The sequence below is a fragment of the Erythrolamprus reginae genome, chromosome 2 (genome assembly GCF_031021105.1).
Source record: "Erythrolamprus reginae isolate rEryReg1 chromosome 2, rEryReg1.hap1, whole genome shotgun sequence".
Classification (NCBI taxonomy): Eukaryota; Metazoa; Chordata; class Lepidosauria; order Squamata; family Dipsadidae; genus Erythrolamprus; species Erythrolamprus reginae.
The window spans coordinates 274,010,400-274,028,211 of record NC_091951.1 but is presented as its reverse complement, the minus strand read 5'-3'; the positions used below and the strand labels follow the sequence as shown (position 1 = coordinate 274,028,211).

The 17,812-nt window shown below is 40.3% G+C and overlaps 1 protein-coding gene across 1 annotated transcript in view; it reads right to left on the bottom strand.

Annotated features, from left to right (window-relative positions):
- The window catches only part of TMC1 (transmembrane channel like 1), a 142,984-nt gene that overhangs the window by 20,287 nt on the left and 104,885 nt on the right, over positions 1 to 17,812 (bottom strand). The window contains exons 15-18 of the mRNA XM_070736891.1: positions 13,586 to 13,765; positions 9,885 to 10,037; positions 8,039 to 8,167; positions 2,786 to 2,853 (exon numbers count right to left, since the gene is read on the bottom strand). Of these exons, the coding sequence (XP_070592992.1) occupies positions 2,786 to 2,853; positions 8,039 to 8,167; positions 9,885 to 10,037; positions 13,586 to 13,765 (530 nt within the window). The remainder of the gene's footprint in view (positions 1 to 2,785; positions 2,854 to 8,038; positions 8,168 to 9,884; positions 10,038 to 13,585; positions 13,766 to 17,812) is intronic.

Sequence of the window (17,812 nt, the reverse complement as noted above, 5' to 3'; positions counted from 1 at the left end):
ACAAACAAACAAACAAACAAACAAACAAACAAACAAACAAATAAATAATTGGATTTGTATGCCGCCCCTCTCCGTAGACTCAGGGCGGCTAACAACAATGATAAAAACAGCATGTGACAATCCAATAATAAAACAACTAAAATCCCTTATTATAAAATCAAACATACACACAGACATACCATGCATAACTTGTAATGGCCTAGGGGGAAGGAATATCTCAACTTCCCCATGCCTGGCGGTATAAATGAGTCTTCAATAGTTTACGAAAGACAGGGAAGGTGGGGGCAATTCTAATCTCTGGGGAGAGTTGGTTCCAGAGGGCCGGGGCCGCCACAGAGAAGGCTCTTCCCCTGGGGCCCACCTAACGACATTGTTTAGTCGACGGGACGCGGAGAAGGCCAACTCTGTGGGACTTCATCGGTCGCTGGGATTCATGTTGCAGAAGGCGGTCTCGGAGATGATATTATTATTATTATTATTATTATTATTATTATTATTATTATTATTATTATTATTAATTACTTAGATTTGTATGCCGCCTCTCTCCGAAGACTTATTATTATTATTATTATTATTATTATTATTATTATTATTATTATTATTATTAATTTGCCACCCTCTCCGAAGACTTGAGGGGATTCGTGTGGTTCAAAGTTACAACCACATTCTAAAAAGTGACTTTTTAAAATGTATGATCATTATCTCATCCTCTCTGTGGTCATGTGATCAAAATTCAAACCCTAGTATTTATGACGGTTGCAGAGTCCTAGGGTCATGTGATCACTTTTTGCAACCTTCTGACATGCAAATTCAGTCCGGAAGCCAGTTCACTTAACAACCACGTTATTAACAATGGTGGTGATTCACTTAACAACTGAAATGGAAAATGGAGATGTAAAAGTTGTAAAACAGAGCAAAACTCACTTAACAACTATCTTACTTAATGTTGGGCTCAATTGTGGTGGGACGCTGAGGGTTACCTGTAATCTATTTGCAACTTGTTTTAGACCTGCTTACCATTAGCATGTAGCATGCCAACAATAAATCCGCCTGGCAGAAAAATTTACCCAGAAGATATGTGGACTAATAGCTGCCATCCAATCAATATGCCAAAGTTTCAGCCCTACTTAGTCCTGTGAAAGCTCTCCTGGACAAGTCTACTTGCCAGGAAGGAGAGTGGGGGTGAAAATCCAAGCTCAGTTTACTTTCTTATGTCTTTTGCCGATCTTTACACCACTTGGTAAGTGACAGCCTTCAGAGGAGATGGTCCACTTTTCTTTTGAAGTTCTCTCTGAAATAACAGAATCTACTAATGTTCTAGTAAAGTCTGTCTTAACAAAAGCGACTTTGTGTTATAGCCAATCCCTTTCCTTGTGTAAAGGAGCAAAGTGAGAAGAGATCTGCCAATTGGAGAGAATATTTATAGCTCAGAATTGAACTTGTCCTTGGTGGTCTCTGGGTTTATTTGCAAACATTTCATGACCCAAATAGGGCATATCATCAGTGCTGGAAGAGAGTTGTGTTTGCTCTGTTTTTATAAACTAGTGGCTTGCTGGAAAGAGCAATGAAATCACAAGAATCTCAGTTCGACTGCCAAAAGTCCACTGTTATCAGCATAGTTAATAACGAGCATTCAACAAAAGGTAATAAATTCAAGTCATTAGTTTTTGGCATTGACTCAAAAAATGCCTTCAAAAAACAGTATTACAGGATTGCAGAAGGGTTTAAGAGAGATTCTTCAGCTACTAGTTCTCTCTCTCTATTTAGGAATGTTGAACTTCTGTACCAAGGTTTCCCATAATCCTCCCTTTTATACTATCAGTTATGACAAGCTGTGCATAGAAGTATTCAATGCCTAACCTACGTTACCAGATATATTCTTGTCTCCCCTGCATTCTTCTTACCCTGACATCTAATATGGGGTCCACAATATCCCCCTCCTCATCTGACTCAAATCTTACCACACCTGGGGGTTCTGCAGTCTCTGGAGGTTCCCCAGGCCTTAACTCTCCCTCACTTTCACTTTCCAATTCCTCTGGTAAACACACTGGCCTATGATATCCAGATGGACCCAGTTTATTCTCCTCGAAGTCTGTGACCAAAGGAACCAGATGCGAGCCAATCACAGCAGTCAGTATGGTAGACTTTGAAGTCTGGGAATCATCTTGAAAAATGAAAACAGAACTTGCAATTATAACACATCATTGTATCTACTGAGTTCCTAAGGTTTTACCCTCAAGGGCAAAGCAAATGTCAGCAGCAGCACTGATTATAAACTATTTATTAATAGTTGCCATGAACATTGCCAGTCACATTCATAAGACAATGGAAGCACAGAAAAGTAAATCACAGAAGGAAGAAGTTCCATTTATAGAGAAATGCTGTGACCAATATGCAAGATCTTTGGAACAGAATTAACGTTGCATTTTGTAACTTCAACTGGTTAATGAATGAAAACAGTGGTATGAAATTACTTGGAAGGAGGGAATGGCTTTTCTTTGAAAGATGCCAACCAATAACTTTCTAACCTCAGAGGCAGAACCAGACCCTGTACCCAGTTTATACTAGATTATTTCATCACACCCAGCAGGGAATTTCAGGTCCTACAAAAGTCAAATTGGCATCATGAAATGGAGACCCCAAAGCCAGAATAGAACTGTGATTGTGTGCCCAAATCTAGAGACTGAACAAACAATTCACTCTCATGTTATATACTCCTATTCCCATGTTGTATCCTCTACAGAATCTTTTTTGGGATCTTTTGCATCTCCCAAGTTGCACTGACCAGATCATGCCTTGATTGAAGATCAGACCGAGCACATTTCCACTAATGTCAAATTCAGAATACGAAGGCTAAGAAGAAAGAACAGATTTTTACTTAGATTTGTACAGGAACACCACTTAGGAAGATGTGAAAATCAAAATTATTCCACTGCAATTGTTTTGCATTAGGGTTTTCTTGGTGCCAACACATATTGTTGAAAAATGATTTGTTACTCGAAGGTATATATTTTAAAGCCTGATTTTGCATTATGTTGATAGATCTGTTTAAGTACAGTATACAGATTTCTTTAAGGCTCTAGTTTTAAAAAACTAGGAACACACTATAAATATATTATTTATCGTTCATAGAGAGGCTGTCAAACAAGTCAATCAAATATTACAATTTCAAAACAGTCTTGACCGGGATTATTTGAAGGATTTGAAGAGGGGGAAAGGGCAAATGGCAGCCACAATAGTACAATGGAGACTATTTTTTGTGGGCATTGTAATGTTTCAATAGCACTGTTGTGGCCATGATCTTTATGGTACCTTAAGGACACCTCTATTATTAAATGATGTGGATTGGAAGTGTTGTGATTCCGTCTGAGGCCCCTCAGGGAACGGCTGATCCTCTGCCGGCTTCCTGCTCAGAGGGGGAGGATGAGGAACAGGAGGTTCAGGCAGACGGGGAAGAGGAATCTCAGGCTGAGGGAGAGGGAGGACAGCCAGAGTCCCCCGAGAGGGAGCTCTCCCCAGCAAGCAGCCTGGATTCCTTAGATGAAAATGCACAAGCAATCATCAATCTCCGGCAGAGAAGAGCAACACAACGAAGGGGACAATTAGCCAGGTACTTTCAGCACTAAAGAGGCAACAGCTGGGTTTGGGTGTGGTGCTCTCTGGAAAGGCTGAAAAGGCAGACCCACCCTTCCTGGCTTGTGGAGTATTATCTTTGGGAGTCCTGGGACCTGGCTGTGATCTTTGGCGTCTTGGAATTCTGGTTTGTGACTTTGAATACTGAAACCTTGGGGGGGAAAGGTGTGGGTCTTATTCTCTACAGTGGTGGGTGTGCCAGCAAGAAGTCTGCTGTATTGTCTGGCCATCAGGATTCTGCCGGGAAGTCTCATAGCCTGCCTGTTGGGAAGAACAGGTTTTTCTCTGTGTTTATTTTTCAAACTATAAAGTGCCTTTGTTTGTACCAGCATGTCTGGCTGTTTTTTCCAGTTGGTGTTGAAGTCTGGGGGCACCCAGACAGAACAGGAAGGTGGGGACATTTCCCCTCCCACATCTGCCATGTAGCATTGTTTTTCCTGAATTTCTCTAAAAACTAGTAATGACTTCCTTTTTAACCTGCTTTAAGATCAATCCACAAGGATTTATTATGTTCAATCCAGAAATGAGGGCAGAACCTATCTAAGCATGTCAAGTTAAAAATGGGTTTTGGCAGATAAGAAAAATGTGTAAATAATCCTGACTAGTTATCACAAATTTCTAGAAGAGTCTTTACTTTTCACACCTGCATGATGGAGACAAAATAAGTAGAAAGAAATAATGGCTAAGGCACCATGTTAAAAAGCAGCAGATAACATCTAGTCCTGCCTTAGACATGAAAGTTGCTGGGTAGTTTTGTAACAGTCTTACCTCAACTCACCTCACAGTTTTGTTGTTGTGGGAAATGTAAGAGGAGGAAGGATAATAACAGCAGGATTTAAAAAAATCTTTTTTAAAAATCCACAAATGGAGATTTTTGTCAGTTTACAGTTTAAGTGTTGGGGATTTTAAAAAAAAATTCTTCCACCTGCTACATCTACTTGTCACCCAACTTTTAAAAACACAGAATCCAAACAAAATATATCATTGTTTCTCAACCTAAAACGTTTCTCATCTTAAAACGTATGTACTTTAACTTCCAGAATTCTGCATTCTGATTGGCAAATTTGGGCTTGACAAACATCTGTCTATATAGTCCCAGTGGGTATGGCTAGCTGATAAGGCCAAAATAAGGCCGAAATAGATCTATCCTAGTCTCCCTTAATTTTCTAATTCATCAAAAAAAACATGTGACACATACAGATAGAATTGTCGGCTATCAATAAAATTAACTGCCTTGGAAATGGCCCTGGATTGGGCTGAGAGGCAAATAAGGAGCTGTGATGTTCCTTCAATACACCAGGGTGATTCGACGCAAAAATATGTAACCCTTCCCTGGTGCAGAGCTGAAGGGATTGGATACTGTAGCCTAAAGGATAATTCTCTGCCTTACAAGGCAGGAAATTTCTGGCGACGTTTCGATGAGGTCCCACTCATCATCTTCAGGCTGGTGTTTCTGTCCTTGTTCTAAGGTTTGATGGCTCAGCAAGTGCCTGCTGTGTAGAAACTTCCTGGTGAGTCAGTGGGGTCGTTGATGTAGCTGAAGTATGCTGATTAGTTAATGGTTGTTGATTAGGCATGATATCCTGAGTAGTTGAAGCTTGCAGGCTACTTGATTGTTTTACAATCAAACAATTGTTTTACAATCAAACAATCAAGTAGCCTGCAATCTTCAACTACTCAGGATATCACGCCTAATCAACAACCATTAACTAATCAGCATACTTCAGCTACATCAACGACCCCAGATGTTACCCCACTGACTCACCAGGAAGTTTCTACACAGCAGGCAATTGCTGAGCCATCAAACCACACCCAGCCACCAGTATTTATAGAAGGAAGGCAGCTTAGGTCTCGCAGTGTTCGCCTTAGAACAAGGACAGAAACACCAGCCTGAGGATGATGAGTGGGACCTCATCGAAACGTCGCCAGAAATTTCCAAATCCTACACGGGAAGAAACCCGAATATACCAAGACCGTCATACCTGTACCCGCGAAAATCTACGAAAAGATATATATGTACACACATATATATACATATATATATATATGTCAAATGTTTTTTTAGCTGGAATTTTTAAAATTAAGGGAGACTAGGATGGTCCCATTTCGGCCTTTAAGGGATATATATATCCCTTAAATGCCATGCCAAAAACTGAACTAAATGTACTGATGTTACATCTCAAATAAGGAATCAGACTGATTATCCTTGATTCATTTGGCATCATTAAAGAGGAAAAGCAGTAATAGTTTTATGCAATATGTATTTCAAAGAAGAGTGAAATGAACATAGTACCTAAAATCTGAAATACAGGTTTCAGTTTCAGGAAATGGAAGATCACTACAATTTGCTAGTACTATAGGATATAAGAAAATTCAAAAATAAAATAGTATATAGAAATTTATATAAATATAGGAGATTTAATTCTGCTTGGGCAAGGGGGTTGGACTGGTTGACCTGGAGGGTCCCTTCCAGGCTGAAATTGTTAATTGTTAGTTGCTTTAAGATACTTGGAGAAAATACATGCTGAACTGATATTTTTTTGTTAGTTAGAAAGGGGCCCAACTAAAAGGAACATTCCTTAATGCCAAGGCAAGAGAGATAAGAAAATGCTGTGCTTGCAAAATATTTAACGGGCAATAATGGGAAGGTGTTGATGAACATGTCTGAGATGCTGTTGTCTCTGAGATGTTACGGAATAGCTGTGATCAGATCAGTATCCGATAGGAGGGGTATGGGGGGGGGGCATCAAGATACAGGCTATAAAACGTAATGCTTTTGAAATTTTAAGTGTGGCTTTTGGCTCAAACCTCAATTTAAGGTCAGGCTGAATGATCCACTACACTTTGCAAACTGCTATTATTAATTAGTATTAGTATTACAGTGGTACCTCTACTTACGAACTTAATTCGTTCCATGACCAGGTTCTTAAATAGAAAAGTTTGTAAGAAGAAGCAATTTTTCCCATAGGAATCAATGTAAAAAGTAAAGAATGTGCGCGATTGGGGAAACCACAGGGAGGGTGGAGGCCCTGTTTCTTCCCAGGAGATTCCTAGAGAGACCCCACAGAGGCTTCTCCCCTGTTTCCTCTCAGGAGATTCCTAGAGAGGCCCCACGGAGGCTTCTCCCTGCCTTTTCCGGCCCTGTTTCCTCCCAGGAGATTCCTAGAGAGGCCCCACAGAGGCTTCTCCCCTGTTTCCTCTCAGGAGATTCCTAGAGAGGCCCCACAGAGGCTTCTCCCTGCCATTTCTGGCCCTGTTTCCTTTCAGGAGATTCCTAGAGAGGCCCCACAGAGGCTCCTCCTTGCCATTTCCAGTTACAGTTTCGGAGGCTCGGGTTTGTAAGTGGAAAATGTTTCTTGAGAAGAGGCAAAAAAATATTGAACACCCAGTTCTTATCTAGAAAAGTTTGTAAGTAGAGGCGTTTGTAAGTAGAGGTACCACTGTAATTTCATTCCAATAAGTACTCTTTGTTTTTATATATATTCCATCATGTGAATGCCAACCATTTCCCCATCTCTTCTTCCTCTTTCTTTTATTCACTTTTTAACTATCTTGCTGGACAAAGCATTCTGCATTGGGGTGTTTGAACACGTAAACACATAAAGAGAAGAGTTATCTCACTATACCATTCTGAAAGTTTCCAAAGAGATTCTACAGGTAAGCTCTATATCAAGTTACTAATCCTACTGGTATAATCATCTACATATTTTCTCTTTATTTCCTTATTTGCTCACATGGAAGTTCATTTTTTCAAGAAATACTGTGCAGGGCCAGTTTGGTCTAGCGGTTAAGGCACCAGGCTAGAAACCAGGAGTCCGTAAGTTCTAGTCCTTCCTTAGGCATAAAAGCCAATTACCTTGGGCCAGTCATTCTCTCTCATTCCAACCGCACAGGGTTCTTGCTGTTGTTGTTGTAGGGAAAATAGGTCTAGAAAGGTATGTTTGATATGTTATTTGTAAAGTAATAAAGGTGGGATATAAAGAAATAAATTAAAAAACTGAGATAAGATTTATATCTTATATCCATATGCAATCTGAGCTTAAATCTTTTTCTAGTAAAAATGTAAAATGGGGAGAGCAGGGGAGCTTCAACTGACATTAATACAAATGTTTTGCTTTCTCACATCCTTTCCACCAAAAGAAGGCAATTAAGTTGGATTTGTTGGGTGTAGGAATAAATCTGGCACTTTTAACTCAATGGTACCATATAAAACTCTTATCTCAGCCTGTAAGGTATAATAACAATTTTCTTAATTTTCTCATAATAATTATTTCAGAAGGATTTGTCCTTCGCAGCCCAGCAAAATTTGTTTTCAGCCACCCAGTGCTGAAAGGTTGCAGGGCTTGCAAGTTGAATGGTTATGTAAATTAAATAAATAAAATAAAGCCAATGTGTCAATACTTACAAAGCCATATTCCAAGTCCCAACACCAGCAGTGATTGAATACCCTGACAAAAACGGCTTTTAGGAAATCGCCAATTAAAATTGTGATGTAGGTTGTCACGGTGTCAGAAACTGTTAATCGCACAAATTCCTGCAAGGAAAAAAAATGTTTTCTGTCTTTATTTAGGAAAAGAAATGTGCATTACTTTTTTTTACTGGACTGGTTCGCTTCTGTCCCCCCACCCCCATTTTTCATTTAAGTCAGGGATAGCCAACAACCTTAGCAACTTTCACATTTGTGAATTTCGACTCTCAAAATCCACCAGCCAAGCATGTTGCCAAGGTTGGACACCTCTGATTTAAGTAAAGTAGTAGTTAGCTTGAATCTTACACATGTGGGTTTGGTTGTGTGGGCCTACAATACAGCGACCGATTAGGTCCCACAGAGTGGGCCTTCTCCGGGTCCCGTCAACTAAACAATGTCGGTTGGCGGGCCCCAGGGGAAGAGCCTTCTCTGTGGCGGCCCCGGCCCTCTGGAACCAACTCCCCCCGGAGATTAGAACTGCCCCTACTCTTCCTGCCTTCCGTAAACTCCTTAAAACCCACCTTTGCCGTCAGGCATGGGGGAACTGAAACATCTCCCCCTGGGCACATTTAATTTATGCATGGTATGTCTGTGTGTGTGACTGTTAGCATATGGGGTTTTTTAAATATTTAAATATTTTAAATTTGTCTGATTGCTTATGATTTGTTTTTACATGTTGTGAGCCGCCCCGAGTCTTCGGAAAGGGGCGGCATACAAATCTAAGTAATAAATAAATAAATAAATAAATTTATTTCTTATTTATCAAATTTATTTCCTGAGTTTCACTAAAATTTACATACATAAAATAAAATAAATAATTCTAAAATTGTTACACGGCTTGGAGTAAGCAGACTCATTCGAAAAAATTCAGGAGTACAGTTTCTTTATGACACTATACTCTCAAAAAATAGATTCATTTAGATTAATTTTCCTAGGTACATTAATACGTTGCTATGTATTATGTAACTGTATATGTAACTGTAACTTTGTTCCTTATATCCCTATGATTTATATTGACTGGTTCCTAATATGATTTGATTTCTTATTTATACCCAGACCAGAGGTGGGTTCCTACCAGTGTGCCCCAATGCAATAGTCCGATAATAGATCGACGATTGTGCAATTTGCCCGCAACAGCTCCAGTGCTGTCTTTTCTGGTCCACGGGCGACACCATTTTTTTACTATTTTTTGGATCTTTGTTGCTTCTCGACATGCATGGGGAGCAAAATTGCATGAGGGGATGCACGCACACAAGCGTAGCAACGCGCGCATACACACGAAGCATCACAATGCGCACACAGCAACCGGTATGGAAACAGGAGGAACCCGCTGCTGAACCAGAATATAATTAAGTGTTGTACCTTATGATTCTTGATGAACGTATCATTTCTTTTATGTACAATGAGAGCATATGCACCAAGACAAATTCCTTGTGTGTCCAATCACACATGGCCAATAAAGAATTCTATTCTATTCTATTCCATTCCATTCTATTCTATTTACTCTCCAATTCTTGATGAATGTATCATTTCTTTTATGTACAGTGAGAGCATATGCACCAAGACAAATTCCTTGTGTGTCCAATCACACGTGGCCAATAAAAAAATTCTATTCTATTCTATTCTATTCTATTCTATTCTATTCACTCCCCAATTGTATTTTCCTTCTCTTGCTGTTCAGCACCACTTAAAGTGATTTCACCAGGGAAATTATGATAAGAATTTGCAGAAGCAACTTAATGATAAGCAAACAAAAGTGACTTCAGTATAAGGCCTGCTTTACCTGACCAACCATGGTTTCCCAACAAGGACCTCTGGGAACATCTGCAGGGTTGACTTGAGCAGGGGGAGTTGTGATGTTTTCTGGCAGCGTTCCATTGAACAAACTAGCAAGCCAGATGGTCATGTTCTGTTTTACAATCTTCTCTTCATCCAGCTAAAAAAAGAGAAGACTCATTTCCGCTCCTGGATCACAAATCATATTAATTAATACAATTCAGAGGCAGTGTGAAAAAAACCTATAACATAGAAAGGGAGAGGCAGTTTTGTGTGATCGTTAAGGCATCAGGGTAGAAACCAGGAGACTGTGAGTTTTAATCTTGAACATGAAGGGGACCTTGGAATGATCACTTTCTCCCAGCCTTAGGAAGGAAGCAATGGAAAACTATTTCTGAAAAACCTTGCCAAGGAAACTGCAGGGACTTTACCAAGCAGTCTCCCAGAATCATACATGACCGAAGAAAAGAAAAATATAAAATATTAGTTTTCAGATTATTTCACTAAAAAAACCTCAATAGATACCCACCTCTCCATTTATCACTTAGTAATAATAATGTGAAGTAAGTAAGTAAGTAAGTAAGTAAGTAAGTAAGTAAGTAAGTAAGTAAGTAAGTATAATAATAATAATAATAATAATAATAATAATAATAATAATAGTGCAGAATGCAGCTGCGAGAGCAATCATGGGCTTCCCTAGGTATGCCCATGTTACTCCAACACTCCGCAGTCTGCATTGGTTGCCAATCAGTTTCCGGTCACAATTCAAAGTGTTGGTTATGACCTATAAAGCCCTTTATGGCACCGGACCAGGATATCTGCGAGACCGCCTTCTGCCGCACAAATCGCAGCAGCCAGTTGGGTCCCACAGAGTTGGCCTTCTCTGGGTCCCGTCGACTAAACAATGTCGTCTGGCAGGACCCAGGGGAAGAGCCTTCTCTGTGGCGGCCCCAACCCGCTGGAACCAGCTCCCCATAGAGATCAAGACTGCCCCCACCCTCCTTGCCTTTCGTAAACTTCTTAAAACCCACCTCTGCCATCAGGGATGGGGGACTGAGACATCCCCCCTTGCCTATGTAGCTGTATGTATGATATGTTTGTGTGTATGCTTTTTTATATACTGGTGGTTTTAGGCTTTTTAATATAAAATTGTTATTTTAAACTTTAATATTAGATTTGTTACCGTATATTGTTTTTATCATTGCTGTAAGCCACCCCGAGTCTGTGGAGAGGGGCAGCATACAAATCTAATAAATAATAATAATAATAATAATAATAATAATAATAATAATAATAGCAACAACAACAACAACAGAGTCAGGTTGCCTATATTGGTAAAGGAATCAAATTTTCCAAGGATCTGGAGTAACTGAGAATGGACCTGTGTGATTTTGTCCAACTAGGTGAGCTGAAAATTCTTCACTGAAGCCCTGAAGATAAATTTCTAAACCTCCCTTACTCAGGAGGGTCCAGATAACCCAAAACAAGGCCACTGGAAGATTCTCCGCGGATGCAATAAGAGCAGAGAAACATTGATGTTTCACTGTTGTAAATGCCACAAGACAGGCCTTAATAATGGCTCCAATTCTTGATTCATCCCTTGTCTTCCTCCAGTAGCATTCTAGATCTCTCGACCATTTTCAGCTTCCTCAACTACTCCATAAACTACAAGGAATGCAGAGAGTGATGGGCCAAGAGAAGTCATATAGGCATGATTCTATCCATGGCGTTGGCAAGACTGGGCAACAGAAGTTCGAATAAAATTTCTAGTTTTCTTTGGAATCCTATGAGTCCATCAGTCACCAATCAAATTGGTCCTATCTCCCTGGAAAGGAAGATAACATGAGAGAATCTCAAGTCACCAGGATGTGATTTGAACATGACAGGGAACAAAGATAGTTTGTCCCCCTCGCCACCCGAGATCACATTGTGACAGGTCTGACAAAAAAAATTAAGTATGGTGTATGACCACTGTTTTGAGTTAAGCCAGGTACATATATATATTGTTTGATGGAAACATGGGAGTTATAAGCAGTGAAATGTAGGGGAAATGAAATGCAAAATTACATTTCACCTGCATCTAGGAAATCATGCATATATTACACAGTAGCTGAGAATAACATTTCACAAACAGAATTCAGTTCCAGAAAGCACATAAGGCATCAGAAGACTGCTATTTTTTGCTATGATTAAAATCAGCTGCCTAGAAATATAATGTGTGTTTAAACCTTTTCTACAAATATTTGAATTTAAAACCAAATACACTATATGCCCTTCCGACAATAAGAATCATTTCCTTTCTAGCAACTCAAAATCCAAGATATGACATTTGTATTCCAGTTCAATTTGGCCTGAATGATTTGCAATTAAAGCAAATAATCCTTATTTATTTACTTGTTTGTTTGTTTGTTTGTTTGGTTGGTTGGTTGGTTGGTTGGTTGGTTGGTTGGTTGGTTGGTTGGTTGGTTTCTATGCCACCCTATTCCTTGGAGTAATTAACATTCCATTGGTTGGTTTGTGGCATTAATAAATATATCTGTCAGGTTAGCTTCAATCAGAATTTAAGAAAAATAAAACTCAGAGACCCTTTTGAACCAAAGAAAAAGGCGCATTAGTTGCTCATATCAAAAAATCCCACTTGGCCCCCCTTGGAAAACAGCCAATCCCCATTGTCCATCTTTGTCAGGTGGACGTATCTCCACCCCCATGTTATACTTATGGAATGCATCTTCTAACAGAACTTTCTTCTCACCTCTTCTCCAGGAAATCAAAAGTTAACAGGGAAACTAAAGTTAACACGGTCCTCCAGAACCTTCCCATCCCAAATCCCTCATATGCCCCCTGTTACTATGACAGCTGACACGTAGTAGAGAGATGAAACATAGCGGGGCTGACAATATCTTTATAACTTCTGAAATTTAAAACATTAGACTAGAAACTCTTTCTAGAAAGCCGAAAATATAGGAAGCAAAATACAGTGATACATCATCTTACAAACTTAATTGGTTCCGGGAGGAGGTTTGTAAGGTGAAAAGTTTGTAAGACGAAACAATGTTTCCCATAGGAATCAATGGAAAAGCGATTAATGCATGCAAGCCCAAAACTCACCCCTTTTGCCAGCCAAAGTGCCCATTTTTGCACTGCTGGGATTCCCCTGAGGCTCCCCTCCATGGGAAACCCCACCTCCGGACTTCTATGTTTTTGTGATGCTGTGATTTTGCTGAGGCTCCCCTCACTGGGAAAACCCACCTCCGGACCTCCGTTGCCAGTGAAGCACCCGTTTTTGTGCTGCTGGGATTCCCCTGAAGCTCCCCTCCATGGGAAACCCCACCTCCGGACTTCTATGTTTTTGTGATGCTGTGATTTTGCTGAGGCTCCCCTCACTGGGAAAACCCACCTCCGTACCTCCGTTGCCAGTGAAGCACCCGTTTTTGTGCTGCTGGGATTCCCCTGCAGCATCACAAAAACACGGAAGTCCAGAGGTGGTGTTTCCCATGGAGGGGAGCCTCAGGGGAATCGCAGCAGTGCAAAAACGGGCACTTCGCTGGCAACAGAAGTCCGGAGGTGGGGCATCCCAGTGGTGGCGGCTTGGGTTTGTAAGGTGAAAATAGTTTGGAAGAAGAGGCAAAAAAATCTTAAACCCCGGGTTTGTATCTTGAAAAATTTGTATGACGAGGGGTTTGTAAGACGAGGTATCACTGTACTTGCCTTGAGGTTGATTTCATCCATGAGAGCGATAATGAAGGTATACAAGTTGCCCAGGAAAAGAGCAAAGATGCGTCCCAGCTGCCACCGTAAAGCGATTCGGGGGTGATAATTTTCAAGGCTGCTGATGACATCAAACAAAGTCGGGCAGAACATTCCTAGAAGAGACATGACCATATTCACCTAGGGAAGGGGGAATAAAAGTCAAAAGATTTAGTATAATATTCATATTCTACTTTTGAAGCAATAAATATTAACTTTTTAAAGAATAAGGTGTAACAAAAATTGTATCAGTATCAGTATTGTTATTTACCCTACTGTTATTTACACTATTGTCTTCTACTCTTTCTCTTTTCTTCACCACTGAAAGGTGAAATTCCCAAATAACAAACCTCTATTATATTTGTAATCAAAGTTAAGCATTAAGAGGACTACCAGTGCAGATACTAAAAAAAGGGGTTTTCTTTTTACTATAGAAAGGACGGTAAGACAATGATGGACCCTTAAATCATCAGATGAAATAACTTTGGAAAAAAGTACTGATCTCATTAGATAGTCAACTGAACCACTCAGTCAAATATCTATCTATCTATCTATCTATCTATCTATCTATCTATCTATCTATCTATCTATCTATCTATCTATCAGAGAGCCTCAGGCAGGTAGTGGACTATTTATCCATAAACTATAACTGTGGGGCTGTTACCTTCCCAAAAATAGTATTAAGAAACAGGAGAATGAATCATCAAATTCTCATACCCTTGAATCTATTTGTTTGGATAATCATATTATGAAAAACAAACATATATGGCAAAAGTTCCCACCTGGTTTCTTTTAATTTACAGGTTTTTTTATACTGGGCAAGTCATTTTCACACCTGTAACTTATGACACTTTCACAGCAATATCCACCTGTCTTTAAAGTCTGTCTGTAGCATTGTATAATTGTTTATGAAAGCTTGTCATAAAGCATAGATCGCATTTTGTCATGTTTTGATCAAGTGTTATTTTGTTTATTTAATTGCTTTATTTATTTGGGAGGGGGAATATATATTTTATTTATAAACTGTTTTTCTTAGGGGGGGGAAGCCCAGTGCAATAAACTATCATCTGAAAAATAGTCAAAGGTAACATTTAAAAATGTAGCGATGAAGTTTAAGACAGAACAACAATATTGAATAGTTTTCTTTGGGTGATTATTCCTATTTTTTTTTAAAAAAATCTACATTTTTATTTTGAGAAATAAATAAAGAAACAGATCCCACTAATCAATAGATCTAATTGTTTTACAAATTTTCCATTTTTTTTTAGTTTTAGAAATGAAATGTGTCATTTATTAATGAATTTTACATGCTCAATTCTAGCAAAATAATGAAATTTGTTAGTTGGCTCTAGTTTTCATGCAACGGACATTTTACATTTTCCAACTACAGGCTATATGCAAATAATGCGCCAAAACTTAAAACGTATATATAAACCCGTATATTTTTATTTAAATTAAGTGAATTGTATTTGCAACAGTGAATACATGAAGTAATGTATTGTATTGTATTGTATTGTATTGTATTGTATTCATTCATTCATTCATTCATTCATTCATTTATTTATTTGACTTGTATGCCGCCCCTCTCCGTGGACTCAGGGCGGCTCACAACGTATCATAACACAATATACAATAACACAACTGAAATCCAATTAATATAAATAACTGCTTTAAAACCATTCTAAAAAGACTAAAACATTAAAAATAATTCATTCAGATTCAAACCACAAACCTATCACATATTCGTTGGCCAGAAGCTAGGGTCTAGTGACTCCAAGCCTGACGACATAAATAGTTTTTCAGATTCTTGTGGAATGCGAGGAGGATGGGGGCAGTACGAATCTCTGGGTGGAGCTGATTCCAGAGGGCCAGGGCCCCCACAGAGAAGGCCCTGCCAAGTGACACTGTCTGGTTGATGTAAGTAAGTAAGACATTTCTCAATTGGAGGCACCATACAAAAATAACAATTACTGGCATGACCTGTTGGCTCTCCCCAAATCATTGGCACTGCGAAAGGCATAGGAGCCTTATTCTCACTCAACCATTGGACAAGTCCCGATCCACATGAATTACAGCATACGTGGGGCACCCAGTTTTTGTTCAGGTCTCCTATTTTGCAACCAAAATAACAAGTTGCAGGCCTTCTTAATCACGGTTGTGATCCTTCGTTTTTGGGATGCAAAAGTAACTTCATCGCAAATACAGCAGAAATTATCTGCTTTATTTAAACAAGTTCAAGGCATAACTAAATCTACTAGCATAAAACAATGTTTAAAGATGGTGCCTAACTCGCCAAGCAACAGATACTGTGACTTTTATAGAATTTGATGATGTAGTATTAGCTAATATTGCATCATCTTGGTACGTGTGGCGATTTTCCATTTCATTAGTTGGTTGTTTATATCATAAAAACTAAAGCCAATATACATTTTTTTTTTAAAAAATGTTTTTAGTGCCCCAAAATTATGTAAGAACAGCTGTTTTCATGCTCGCAACTTTTTACCTGTAGCACATTATTACTGTCAGTAAGATAACAATTGTAAATAGATTTCTGTTCTTTACAGCTGAGAGCACTTTCTCCCACTGCAAGAATGAAACAAATCAGAATACAGTGATCCCTCGATTTTCGCGATCTCAATCTTCGCGAAACGCTATATCGCGATTTTTCCACCCGATGATGTCACTCCTTTCCTTTCTCATCTTTCTTTTTCTCTCTCTTTCTCTATCTTGCTTCTTCCTCTCTCACTCTCTTCCTCCCTCTCTCATCTCTTTCTTTCCTTCTCTCTCTTTCTCTATCTCTCCCCCTCTTGCTCTCGAGCGGCAAGCAAGCAGCCGGGCGGGCAGGTGAACGGGCAAGCGGCAAGTGGCAAGCGAGCGGCTGGGTGGGCGGGTGATGGGCAAGCGGCAAGCGAGCAGCCGGGCAGGCGGGTGAACGGACAAGCGGCAAGCGAGCAGCCGGGCGGGCGGGGTGAACAGGAAAGCGGCAAGTGAGCGGGCGGGTGACGGGCAAGCGGCAAGCGATCTTGGGGTTTCCTCTTTGCCTGGGCGGCGGGAAGACCCAGGGAAGGTTCCTTCGGCCGCCCAGCAGCTGATCTGCTCCGCAGCGCAGCAGCAGCGAGGAGCCGAAGATGGGGTTTCCCCTTTGCCTGGGCAACGGGGAAACCCCATCTTCGGCTCCTCGCTGCTGCCGCGCTGCAGAGCAGATCAGCTGCTGGGCGGCCGAAGGAACCTTCCCTGGGTGCCGCCCGCCGCCCACGCAAACTCCACCATCTGCGCATGTGCGGCCATGAAAAAAAGGGCCCGCATGCGCAGATGGTGTTTTTACTTCCGCAAACCTACATCGCGAAAAATCGATTCTCGCGAGGGGTCTTGGAACGGAACCCTCGCGATACTCGAGGGATCACTGTAGTCTCAAAAAAGGTTGATGATCAGGCATCTAGAAATTAAGTTTGATTAAAAGAGATCAAAGGACTATTAGAAGATATGAAAGTGCTCTTTAAATAATTAAAATGATGGCAATTCAAGGTGGGTTGTTTATCATTCTAAATTAATTGTCATGAGTAACATGAAGGAAGATCTGAATAGGGAAAAAAAATCTTAACAGAAAGATCAGAAATTATTTCCAGAAAGAAGATGAACTCCCTTCCCCCGAGGTTTGACAACTCTGGTTGGGGATTTTTAATTTGGATTCCTATAGTTAGTACAGTATAATTTCAAGGGGCTACATGGCCCATTCCAGAGTTTTAATTTTATGAATTTAATCCTTCTTCAAACCTAAAGCCTAAACAATACAGGCAGGGGTGGGCAACAGGCAGGACGGGGTGGAACGTAGTTCCACTGGCGGAAATGAAGATGTGTGTGCAGCTCCAGCTGATCAGCAGCTGTCACTTCTTGGATTAATGATCTTGGTTCGGCTCTTCTTTTTTTCCCTGCTGCTGTGTCTGTGCTCCTTGCTTTTTTCCTCTTTCCTCCTTCCTGGCCTGGGATGAGCTTCCCTCTCTCCTGCCTGGCTCCCTTCCAGCCTCACGCGGCCACCTCCTGCCTTAGGTGCAAGCAGAAGGCATGGGTGGAAGCGGCGCTGGCAGCATTTATGCTTCTGACAGCACCCTCTTCACCTAGCTCCCCAGCCTGAGATGGGGGGACAATCCAGGAAGGAGAGTGCGGGAAACGCAAAGCAAATTATCACCC